The sequence below is a fragment of the Melospiza georgiana genome, chromosome 14 (genome assembly GCF_028018845.1).
Source record: "Melospiza georgiana isolate bMelGeo1 chromosome 14, bMelGeo1.pri, whole genome shotgun sequence".
In the NCBI taxonomy this organism is placed as follows: domain Eukaryota; kingdom Metazoa; phylum Chordata; class Aves; order Passeriformes; family Passerellidae; genus Melospiza; species Melospiza georgiana.
The window spans coordinates 17,835,196-17,848,268 of record NC_080443.1 but is presented as its reverse complement, the minus strand read 5'-3'; the positions used below and the strand labels follow the sequence as shown (position 1 = coordinate 17,848,268).

General features: G+C 40.7%; 1 protein-coding gene across 2 annotated transcripts in view; it reads right to left on the bottom strand.

Annotated features, from left to right (window-relative positions):
* The window catches only part of CDH13 (cadherin 13), a 441,709-nt gene that overhangs the window by 29,655 nt on the left and 398,981 nt on the right, over window positions 1-13,073 (bottom strand). For both annotated transcript variants that reach the window (XM_058034103.1, XM_058034102.1), the window contains exon 11: window positions 2,834-2,976. In XM_058034103.1, coding sequence (XP_057890086.1) covers window positions 2,834-2,976 — 143 coding nt within the window. The remainder of the gene's footprint in view (window positions 1-2,833; window positions 2,977-13,073) is intronic.

Here is a 13,073-nt window from a genome sequence, read left to right as displayed (position 1 = left end):
TTTCTTTTTTTCCTCTCCTTCCTTTTCACCACAAGTCAGTTAGCCCAAGCAAATGACTTGCTCTATTGGAAATGCCTCTAAATTTTCACTTTTTTACCCTGTTTCATTTGGCAGTTCTTAATCCTGCTCTTGGCTGCCCTCTCACTGAGAAGTCCCAGGCATTTTCACTGGCATTAGACAGGCTCCACTTATTAACCTGAAGAAAGAGGTCTGCAGCCCATGGACAATGCTGCTCTAAGGAGGTGCAGATAGTTCTGTTCAATCTGATTTTTCCCCCTTTTCAGTTAGCACAACCTTCTTTTAGAGTCCTGAAGTAATTCTGTATTCATTTCATAGCATTTTCCCACAATTTGGTTTCTCATCTATTGCAATATTTCAAGTTGGACATTAGCTCTGATGGCTGCAGAGATAAAGTGGTTTCCCAGCAGTGCTAGATCGCAGTGCCAGCCTGGAAACAAATTTGGGATCACTTCCCAGGGATGCTGTCTGTCCCAGCTGTCCCTGAGGGGAAGGCAGAGCCCAACCTGTTGAGATCAGCTCCCAGACCTCCCTGGCTGCTTTAGCCAGAGTCATTCATCCAGGCCAGCAGGAAACTTTCCCACTTCCCAGACTATGTCTAACTTGAATTTGCTCCCCAAGCTGCCTGGTAATTAATGCAGAGGTGATGCAGGGCACAAGGTTAATATCAGCTAATTAAGTTCTGCTGTTTATTCCCACTGCCACGTGTGGCAGGGCTGCTGATGGCAGGAAAAGATCATTATTAACCCCTTAGCATGGCAGTCCTGAGTGCACACGTGTGGTTTGTGATCATTGCATTCACAGGAGTCAATAATGCTGGAGAAGATGAACTCCTGCACTGACAGAGTCACAAATAAACACAATTACAGGGGCTGCAATCAGGTGCTGCCTCAGAATCCCAAGTGAGCAGGATTCCTTTGCTCTGCTGTCCAGCACAGCTTCCCTTTCTCTCATTTATCCACAATAGAAACAAAAAAATATCTGAGAATTAAAAGCAGTGAAGTTCTGGGTTTAGAATAAATGAGCAAGGCCTAAGTTGTACATAAAGGTGTCCCCCAAAATCCACATTACTCAGGCTGGTTCCCACAGCCAAGAACACTCATGTCCTTTCTCCATCTATTCTCTGTGACAATATCTGACTTCACCTTTAAAACACAACTTTGTCCTTTGGGTAACCCCTCAGTAATATCCCAAATTTTTACTTTCATGGTGAGATGACATTTCCCAGTGCACCTGATTTTGAGATGCATTAAAAAAGAAAAAAATCCAATAGCAAGCAAAAGACAGAAATATGTTTAGTGCTACATTTCCCCCCAGAAATTTCCTAAGGAAAATATGTATATTAATATATAAGTAAATCATCTCCTCAGCAGATTTTTTTTTTCTCTTATACTTAAGGCGATATTTTCTTTCTCCTGTCAGGCCCTGCAAATGTTCCCTGAGTCATGTGCTTGCAAAAATGTAGAATTACTCCCTTAAAAAGAGCATTTTACAATTCATCACCAGGGCTAAACCAGCTGCAGCTGTGAAAAAGAGTTAGCATATTAGCTGTTATATTACAGGCAAATCTTTTATTTATTTTGTGCCTTTAGCTCAGGAGATTTGAAACATTCAGGATTTGCTCTTTCTTCCTCTGCTCCAGAGTCACTCTCTGGATTTTCCTTAGATAGCTCAATTTGGATTCCATTTGACAGGAGGAACTTTAGTACACACAATATGCAAAAACTGTTCCTTTTTAACAAGGAGTTTAGTTTTTGTTTTTATTGTCACTGTCATTGTAGTGAATAGATTATAATCCAACATATCAAGGATGAGCTGTTATTGGTATTTCAGTGCCTCAGGCATGCTGACTGCTCAAATATTGTGAAGAAATTAACTCTGATTAGGAAGATTTATTACATTTCCAAGAATGTTTCTAGACTAATTACACCTAGCATTAAGACATCAGTGTAGGGATAAATCTGTAAGGTTTAAAGCTAAATTAAAACTGTTATAAATTTGTAAGTTTCAAGTTAATTCCTCTTTGCAAGTTTCAAGTTAATTCCTCTTTCTTCTGGTTTCTAAAATGGTCTCTAATACATTTAGGTGGCCACAGAGAAGTGATGCAGAACCTGGTTAATTTTACACGTGTGATGCCTTGTGAGGGCTGAGCTGGAACAGAGGCTGGGCAGAGCTACAGAATCAAGCAGGGATTTATTAAAAGGATCTCCTCCATGGATCCACCCTGGGCAGCACAAGAGCCCAGCCAGGGCTGCACCCAAGGTGAACCAAAATGGTCCCAAAATGAACCCAAGATGAACCAAAACGGTCCCAAAATGAACCCAAGATGAACCACAACGGTCCCAAAATGAACCCAGGATGAACCAAAATGGCCCCAAAATGAGCCCAAGATGAACCAAAATGGCCCCAAAATGAACCCAAGATGAACCAAAATGGCCCCAAAATGCACGAGCGCTCCCGGGGTCTCTCCCTGGGATCAGTTCTGCTCCATTTGCACCTTGCAGTTCATTGTCCCATTCCAGCTTTAGCCCCTGCAGTCCCACCCTGCTTGTTTTTCTCTCTCCAGCCCACGGTGTTTGTGCTCCTGGGCTGAGATTTGGATCATTTGTCCTTGGTGCCCAGCTGGAGCAGGAATTGTTTTGTGTCCCTGCTCTGTGCACAGAGCTCAGCATCCCCTGATGTGAGCCCAGACCCACACACTAAAGCAGCACAGAATGTGAAAAATAAAAAGCCAAAACCTGAGGCATCACTTGCAGCATTCAGAACAGAGCATTTCAAGCAGGAAATTCAGGATTTTGCCCGAGGGGTCACTCACCACTGTCGATGGCCAGGAACAGAGCAGTGTAGATGTTGTTGTGCACGAAGGGAGATTCCCTGTCCAGCACTGCCGTGGTGCCAACGGTGCCGTTGGTGGGGTTGATTTCCAGCCACCCTGCTGGGTCCTTGTACACTGAATACCTGAACAAAAGGGCAGAGGTTGTTAGCAAATTATAGATCTGAACTTCAAAGAAATGCATTGCTGCAAAGGAATCTGTCTGGGCACTCAGTGGCTTCCACAGTGGATCTCTTCATGTTGCAAAAACACAATTTAAGCTTGTGCCCTGCCTTAGAGACAGTTCAGTGTTGTTAGAGGTTGGAGTCAATTCCTTTGGATATATATATATATTTGTCCCAAAGTTTAGCAGAGAAATCAATATTTAGGATATTATATAAGACCTGTTTCCTACTGCTGTGTTATACAGCCAGAACACTTCCAACAGCCTCTGCACCCGCACTCACCTCATGAATCCTGTCCCAGGATCCTTTTTCCAGACTCCAAATTCCAGTTGGACTAGAAGCTGTATTTTTAATTTATGTTTGAGAGGGTCTATTTTCTTTTTTCTTACCATTATTTGTTTTGGGTGAGCTGGAAATGCGCTAAATTGCAGGGAATGGTAGCAGAAAGAGTCAGACAATGAATGCACCAGGTCAGGGGGAGGTGGTTACACCCAGCCCTGTTTGCACACTCTTGTTCTGCACTCTGGGATCTGGAGCTTCCTCCTTCTGTTGATTAAATTCAGACACATCCACGTTGCCTCAGTCACAGTTTGGGAATGCTGTCTCCAAGATGCCCCAATATGAAATTCCCTGGTGTGCTTTTTTCCCTTTAATAAGCACAAATACTCAGCCCCCAAAACTGGAAATGTTTAGAGAGATTGGGGAGTTTACACACCAGGAACTTCCCTGAGCTTGACTGAAGCAATAAATATAAGAATGTTCATGATTAGGGCCTAATTCTATACAAAATTAAACATATTAAGTAAAGAACAATCCAGAGCTGAACTAACTGATACCAATTCCCTCTCCAATTAAATGTGTTTATATTTTAAACAAAAACTCCAATCATATAATCAATACCTGGCATAATAACCTGTTTATCTTTTTTGTAGTGAATTGTTATAGGTCATAAACCACCATACAACCTTTTATAGACATTTTAAATTACCAGTAATTGACATGGAGCCTGTTACTGTTTAATGAGTCTGTGCCAAGGCAGTGCCTCACAGTGAAAGTGAATTCATCTGAAAGTCCTATGTGATAAAGTTGCAAAAAAAAGTTTAAAATATCATTGCAAATATGAGGGAATAAACAAAACCAAGACATTATTGAGGGGTTAAAAAAAGGTAAAATGAAAAAAAATTCCTGCCTCTAACAAAGTGCTGACAGACAGCCCTGCTGAGGCTGCTGCTTTTTACCACAACTTTGTTTCAGGCTTGAAAAATGGAATTTCCTGGGGGCTGCTGAGCCTGACTGTGGTGCACAGGAATATTCAGGCAGAGTGAACATCAAAACTTCAGCATATACAGCCAGGAAAAATTACATACCTTTATGAGCTCTTATGATGTTAAAATAAGTTAAAGAGCAGATCTGGCAACCAGAAACTTTTGGAATTTATGCAAAAAAAGAGATAAATAGGGAAAATAGTTGGCTTATTTATGCTGGCATAAAAAAGTAACTCAGAGTTTCACCACTGACTTCCCCAGGAGCAGAAATTATCCCCTAGGGAATGTGTGGGAAAGAATCAAAGGAAAGCATTAGTGCACAGTGAGATGTTCCATCAACCCAACACGTCCTTCCTCCTAATAGCCATTTAAACATTAATCAATACCTCAGCTTTATCTCCCACAAAAATGAGTGCCTGCAACAGGGACAATGCAGATCATTTCATTTCACTTCTTTGTTTCTTCTTTTATTGTTGTTTTTATAACTTTGCAACAAAGGTATGCACAGAAATATGGAACAAGGGCAGCCTAAACAATTCCTAGTCTATTGTAAAATTGCAAATTCTCAATTAACCCCGAAACCATTTCAGAAGATTCAACACTTCTAAAGTAATGAGAATGTAAAATGGATTGTATTATCTTCCCTGATTGCTCTACAAAGCACTGTTGGCTGTGCAAATAAAAACCTGGATTGTATAACCTGTGATTTGGCACAGGATATTGTGAAAGTAGCACTTTGTCTTTCCCACCACATTTTTACTTATTGTAAGAGCATATTGCAGCACATTTGATTGGTTTTTGTTCCATTTTTTGAGGGCTCTGCTAGCAAAGGTTTAGAATGGACCCATCATAAAAACCATGATAAAAATAGAAGTTTTGAATGCAAAGATTCACTTCCCACTTTTGACTTGGGTGGGATCTGATTGCACAGCAGCTTTTAAAATCAGACTATTTTTTAGGTGGTTAAACATGAACTTTTCTAGATGTACCTGCTGTACCTCCAGTCCTGAGCACAGTGATGTATCAGATGTACACAGAGCTGTGCTCTCTGCTGTGCCAATTACTCTTTGGTTTGGTTTTATTCTGCTTTGCTGCAGTGCCACTCATGGAGTTTGTTAAATTTTGGGTTTTTTTTCCTTTTACTTTTAAACTGTGCCAACAGCTCCCAGCTCCCAAGGGCTTGTGTGACAAGATGGGAGGGAAAGAGGGTGTGACACATTCTGACTGTGACCTCCTTGCTCTGGGTTCGTGTCCTGGGGTTGTCTCAGCCAGGTATCGCAAAGAGAGCAGCAAAAGCAGCTCCCTCAGCCTGGAAATTGTCTGCTCCAGTGTTCCAGTGCACACCTGGAACACAGAGCTCCAAAGAGACACAGAGAGGTTGTGGATGCACAGCAGAGGACAAATCAAAATTTGTACTTGGTGCAGAACTAAAATAGAATAGCAGATATATGGAAATTATTTAGAATTTATGAACAGCTTTGCATCAAGGCTGGTTGAAAAATCATGAGGCACCACCCCTGGGAAAAGTTCAGTTTTTTGGGAGAGGCTGGTGCAGCAATTACAGCACAAATATCACACCCAGAGAAGCAGTGGTGCTTCTCAGAGAAAGATAAAAAACCATCCCAAAATATAAGTGCAACATTAAAAACCTGGATGAGAACTCTATTGTGCTCTAGATAGGGATGACATAATGCAGAGTTTTAGAGATCAGCCTGCTTCCCATGGAGCTCCCTCTTCTCCACTGTGCTCTCATTACCTTTTGCCTGCACTAATTAGGGCAGCATATGGCACCAGGAGGAGCAGAAAGGGAACCTTATTGCAGCACAGCAATTCTCCAGCTGAACCACACTCCACACTCATTACTGGGGACACAGTGCAGTTTTTCTGCTTTTTGGCCATGAGATAACAAAGGTGTTCCTGCTCCCAGGCTGGGTTAAAAGCTCTGGGGAGGGCAAAAACCATACATATATACACATATACACATATATACATATATACCTATATACATGTATACATATATATATATACAGACATATATATATATATACACATATATACATATATAAAAATAATATATGTATGTATGTATGCTGGGAATGTACATATATATGTATATATATTTCAATATATATTAATATATAATATATATATATTATACATATATATACGTATAATATATCTAAATATATTATATATTAATATATATTTAGATATATTATACATATATATATATATATATATACACATTCCCACATTCCCAGCCTTACACAGCTGGCTCTCAAATTCCTGTCCCATGTGAAATTAAAACAATAACAGCAATTCTCTAATGTATATTATAGTAATGTCACTATGCTGACATTTGATTTTGTAAAGATCATTTTTAGACAGTTTCCAAGATTGTGTTGTTTAGGGTTTTTATTTTTCTTGGGTGTTTTTTGTTGTGTTTTTTTTTTTTTTTGGTCGTTGTTTTGGGGGTTTTTGGGTTTGTTTGTTTGTTTGTTGTTTTAAATTTTAAAATGTTTGTAGCATTAAAGCCATTGGAAGAATGCTGTTGGAGCAGTTGGGGTGACATCCCTACCCATGGCAGGGGGGCAGGAATGAGATGATCTTTAAGGGCTCTTCCAACCCAAACCATTCTGTTATTCTATTATTAATTTTTTTTTCAGATACTGAAAACCAATGTAGATTAATCAAATGTATTAATTACAAGGAGCAGGTGAATATAGAGGTTTGGATTCCATTTATTACTCAGATATAAAACCACTGCCCAGATATAAAACCCTTCCCAAACAGGGAAGGGTGTGCAGGCTGTGTCTCTCTGCAGGCAGGGTTTGCTCCGGTTTGCATCTGCAGAAAACCATGCACCCATCTCCCCCATCTCAGCTAAAATATTCCTCATCTCAGCTTTGTTTTGTTGGTCACATCAGGGATTTAACAGGCTGGCTTTCATCACAATCCTGAATCTCCAATGATACCATCAAAACAGAATGAAAAATCAGATGAAATTCAGTTTGCAGTCCCTCGCCACTGAGAAATGTCAAATGAGAAAATGGTTGACTAATTAGTTATTTGTGTGGAGAAATAATGGTGTAAACCCCTTGGTAAGCATGAAGAAAATAACAGGAGAGTCATTGCAACTTGAATAATAAAATAAATCCAATCTCAAAACCAACAACAATTAATCAAATCAAAATAATAAAAGTGTATTAATGAGCTGGTTAAATAAAATGTTCTGGAAATGAAAATATTTTTCATTATTATTGTACAGTCTTTCAAACATTTCTCTGTGCTGAAACCTAATTTTCTCTTTTTCTTTCCTTTGGGGCAAAAAACCTCAAGAAGCTGAGGTGTAAAAAGAAAAAAAGTAAAAAATCCACAAACTCATTTATGTATGTTTTAATCAGAAGTGATTAGGGCTATGGTTAAATGAAGCCAGAGGCCATAACTATCCGAATTATTCCTAAAGCTAGGGAATAATACACCATATCTGGGACTAACACACTGGTATAATCAGGTTGTTACTGTTAGAATAATTGTCAACACATGCAAATCACTAAAAGTTTTCTCATTGTAGCAATTGTGCCTCCAAAGCTAATCAGCATCAGATGAGCTTCGGGGTCTTTTACAAACTACCCAGAGAAGGATTTTGGCAGCAAAACTCTATCAAAGTTTCTGCACATCCCTGTTCTTTGTGCCTGTGCTCCCACTGCAAACCCATTTGCTGCCCAAGAACTGCCCTGGTAGCTCTTGAAAAACGGAGAAAGTTTTAAAATCCAGCAGTGAGATGTCAGTATTGAGCACAGCTGGGAAGCAGAGCATTTTCCAGCTTCTCCAGCTCTTTTTTTCCCCAAGGGATGGGCAGAAGGGAGGCTGGAAGTGGCTTGGGCTGGCATGTTTTAGTCAGTCAGGATCAATAGAGCTCTGCTGGACTGTGGCAAGGATTGCTCTGGCAGCTTCAGGGAGCCCCAGCTGTGCCCTGGATGATAGCAGAGTCCCACAGGAACCCCTGGCCTGGAAACAGCTTCTAAAACAGCTGCCAAAAGGGCAGGGCAGGGCAGAGCAGCACTGTTCACATCCTAATCCTGCAGCAAATATGGACCCAAACACATCCAAATGTGCACCCAAACATATCCCAGCCCTGGATACCCCTGACTCTGCAACTCATCTCTTCAAGAATATGGATCCAAATATGGATCCAAACACACCCAAATGTGCACCCAAACACATCCCAGCCCTGGCCACATTGACTCTGGGACTCATCTCTTCAAGAATCCAAATATGGATCCAAACACACCCAAATGTGCACCCAAACACATCCCAGCCCTGGATACCCCTGACTCTGGAACTCACCTCTTCAAGAATCCAAATATGGATCCAAACACTCCCAAATATGTACCCAAACCTATCCCAGCCCCATCACACCCAGGAAGTACATAGTGTATTTGAAACAAGCTGGGGAAAAAACCCTCAAAATCCTAATTTAAAACTTATTACTAGTCAGGACTAAATGTGCTTTTTCTTCACATTATCAGGTGGTAATATAATTTTTCCTTGGAAATTATGCACTCTCATTATTAACCATGTTACTGAATCTCTCACCTCCCCTTTCCTTTTCTTGTTATTGATGTTACAAGGCTTGAAAGTGTTTTTTTCTTGATGAGTATTAATTTTATTTTCTACTTGATATCCATTGCATTCAGTGCACACAAATACAGTGCCCTGGGAATTGAATGTATTTAATCTCCTAAAATTCTGTTATGCCCAAGTTACTTTGTGCCGTTTAACCCTGGTTGGATACCCAGGTGTTAAATTTCTCTCACCCTTTTCCCTTGTCTTTTGGGATCTGAATGTTTTGTCCGCCACCTTCAATGCAGGCCCAGAGCATCATTGTGAGGTGAATTTTAATGTTTCAGTTTGACAGACAAAAAACTGGAAGCCTCAAAACCTGTAAAATTAAAAGAATCTGGGGTTTTTCCCCCCTCTGAAATGACAGAAGCCTTAATGAAAAGGCTCACCTGGCTGCACAAAGAAGGACTTGTTCAAAAGCACAGTTATACAAAGATTAAAGCCATTAGGGGCTTTTCCTTCTTTTTCTTTTCCCTTGCACTTCAAAACCAAAATTCTGCAGCAGTTTCCATGAGTCAGCTGACTTAACACCCCTGACATGGACATGTACAAAACTGAGACTGTGCTGTTTGCTTTCTGGGCTAAAATGTTTTTAAAATATTGGTTAATAGCTTAGAAGCTTCCAGGGCCAGAATCTGCACACCTTGCTCCCCTACTAATAGAAATATTTGTTATTTTAGTCCTGAAATATTACCAGATGAAGGCTGGGGCTGCATTTGTGTAAAATGCTACCAAGGAGCCAGGGTTGAATCTCCTGAGAGCTGGGCCTTAGGAAATGAGAATTCTTGTGGAAATTTCCCATGTGCAAGAGGAAACAGTTCTCTGCCAGCCCCATTAAAACAGGGAATTGTGTAAAAATTCAGGGTTTGGAGTATGCAGGGAAATCTGGGTGAGGAGGGTTGGTATCTCCAAGGTGATGTGGAGCTGAACACCACCCAGAGGAGCTGCCCAAGGGATGCCACAGATAACAATTATCTGGCTCTGTGTAGGGCAGGCATGCATGTCTCTGTAGGCATATTTACCCAGAGTATAATGGGCAGAAAATCAGGAAGAAGTCAGTCCCTAATGCAGTAATTCACATTTGAACCTAGACTGAATCTGCAGGCTTACTGCTGCTTAACAAAGTGCATAATTTCACTCTTACTCAGAAACTATTTTGCAGAAATTGGCATCCTTATTACAAAGTTAATAGAAAAAAATTCCAATTGAACTCTACAAGGCGTTTTTCCTATTACAGTAACATTGCAGAGCTCCATTTAGTAAAAATGAGTGCTTAAACCCTCTGACAATTTCTTCAGTGAACTTCAATTCCACTCCAAGGATAACCAGCAGTGAGCCTGAAAGGAGATGGAGCCTTTCTACCTCGAAATGCACAGGCTGGGGCTGCCTTGCCACTGAGCTGTGGTGTGAAATCAGGACAGGAATTCTGTGTGTTGGGGAAGATTCTGTTCCCACATGGAAAACTCCTTCCAGATTAAGTAGGAATACAACAGGAATTCTGTGTATTTGGGAAAGGTCTTGATCCCATATGGAAACCTATTCCCAGATTCAGTAAGAATACAACAGAAATTCTCTGTACTTGGGAAAGCTCCTGCTCCCACATGGAAAACTATTCCCAGATTCAGCAGGAATAGGAATACAATGGGAATTTTGTGTATTGGGAAAGCTCCTGATCCCATATGGAAAACAACTCCCAGATTCAGTCGGAATAGGAATACAACAGGAATTCTGTGTATTGGGAAAGCTCCTGCTCTGACATGGAAACTTACTCCCAGATTCAGTCAGAATAGGAATACAACAGAAATTCTGTGCATTCGGGAAAGCTTCTGCTCCCACATAGAAAACAACTCCCAGATTCAGTGGGAATTTTGCCACTGAATTGCGGGTGTCCATGATTTATTCTATCCTTAGTCTGGAGATGTTAAATTAATAAAATATGGCCAGGATGTGCCAGACATCTGCTCAGCGCCATCCAAGATCTGTACTTGCTTTAAAGACACAAGAGCTGAATTGCTTAATTAGACACTTTCCCTCCATGGCACCAATCTTACTGGAAACCTTTGATTTCAGTGCTTGGTTTTGCAGCTTTTGCCATCATGTAAAACACCACTGGTCCCTGGAGCTCCAATCACACTTACAACCAGCCCAAATAAATTTCTATCAAAGCACCACTGAAAGCTGTAACTACACACAGATGATCAAACCCAGCTGAGTGAGACTCCAGGATTCAATAGCTTTAAAATATTAAGAGAAATTCATCCCACCCTTTTCCCCATCAACACAACTCAAACTCACACTTTGTCCTCAAACTTGATAGCTAACTTATTATAATCAAGATACTCTTTACTTCTTCCAGAGACAAAATCCTGCCTTTTCTGAGGCTACAAGAGAACAGTAATGACAAAGTGAGTTATTGTCTGGATCTGCCTTCCACTGCAAGCATAACTTGTGACTGATAGGTCCTATTGTTATATTTCTCAAGAAGATCTGCAATATTGTTTAGGCAGTGACATGAAAAATGTGCCCTATAATTTCACAGTTCACAGCCATTCATTCTGAGTGCTGACACGGTTGAAATCATAATGTGGCATAATATTGTTATGCAGGATAAAGACAGAGGGTCTAATTAAACTCCCCTTAAATGCTACATTCATCCTTATTAATCAAGAATTCAGGATTCTAAAGGTAATATCAAGGCAAGTTGAAATAGGTGACTGGGGCTTATTTGACTTCATGGAAACACAGATTTTTCAATGCTATCATCCACAGCTTTAATATCAACATATTAAGTATGATTTATGGCAACAGAGTGGAGCAGTGGAAAATTTTAAGAAAAGGATCTTTTGACAAGTATTGTCAGGAGTGATGAAGTTTAGCTTCAGGTAGCTGGGTTCTGGGCAAAACTATGAATCATGGATTGAGAATTCCTGGGCCCCCTGCTTTAGGTAGCCTTTAATAATTTAATTCAGACATTTCTGCTATTTCAGAGACCAATCTAGGAGAGAGAAGTTGATTTTTTCCCCCTCCCCTTAGGAAAGAGACACTGTTTTCAGAACAGCCTCACTCAGTCTGGATGAAATTTCCCCCCCTGCTTTGCCTCTTTTTCTATCAGGAGAGGACAATGAAATAATGCTATACCAACCTGTTTATGTACACAAACCTTTCCCCAAACTTTGGGAACTGCTAGGAAGAGCCAAGAGTCCAGAGAAGATAAGATATGAGCACAGACAAGGCAAGCAGGGAGGCTCCCTCCCCTCCCAGCAAGGCAAAAACTGCTGGAACAAAGCTCAGCCCCAGCTGGGGAGATGGGGTTGGCCCCAAGCACTGAAAATTGAGATATACAACAGCAGAAGAAGAGGTCAGACATCTGTCCCAACACAGAGGCAGAGAATATCAGTAAAAAGAGGGCAAAAAGAAGCACCAGGGGAGCCTTGGAGGGGTCCCTGACAGAGATGGAACTGGCTCTCCTGGATGGTCAGCACCAGGCGCTGTCCACAGCTTTTACAGAGTCAGCTTTGGCAGATGTTTCAACTCTCTCAGCATTAATTCCAGTCATTTGTTCCCTTCTGTCCCACCTCTGTAGCTCCCACCTGAGAATTTTTATTTATTTTCTTTTTTTAGATTTGTTTGTTTTAATCAGCCGCTTCCTCCACATTAGCTCAATGTTGGTGATAAATCCAGGTACAAATCACTTTCTGCACAGGGAAACTGGGGCTGATTTGGCTCCATTTCCCCCTTCCAGAGTTACATCAGTGTGGTTCTGGGTATGAGAGGAGAATAAAAGAGGTATAGTACAGCTCCAGAAACAATTTTGCTGCTTTCCCTAACGCTGTAGGCCTAAAGAGTTTGCTGTATGGGGGAAGAGGGGCCATTTAAATTTAAATGAAAAGTGGAAGTCAGTTTGGTCAAACTACCAAAAAAAAAAAAAAAAAGAAATCCAATGCAAGTTTTACAATTTTTTCCTTCAGGTATTAGTTCTATGATAGCAAAATAGAAACATCACAGTAATTACCCACTCAGATAGTGTTAACACCTTCAAGGAACAGTGTCAGTAAAAAGATTTCTGTGTAAAATGCACTCGAGCCAGCGGCCACTGAGAACCTGCAATTACAGCAGTGGGTGAGGGAACTGCCCAATTCCATCCTCTCAGAGCTGATTAAATCTCCT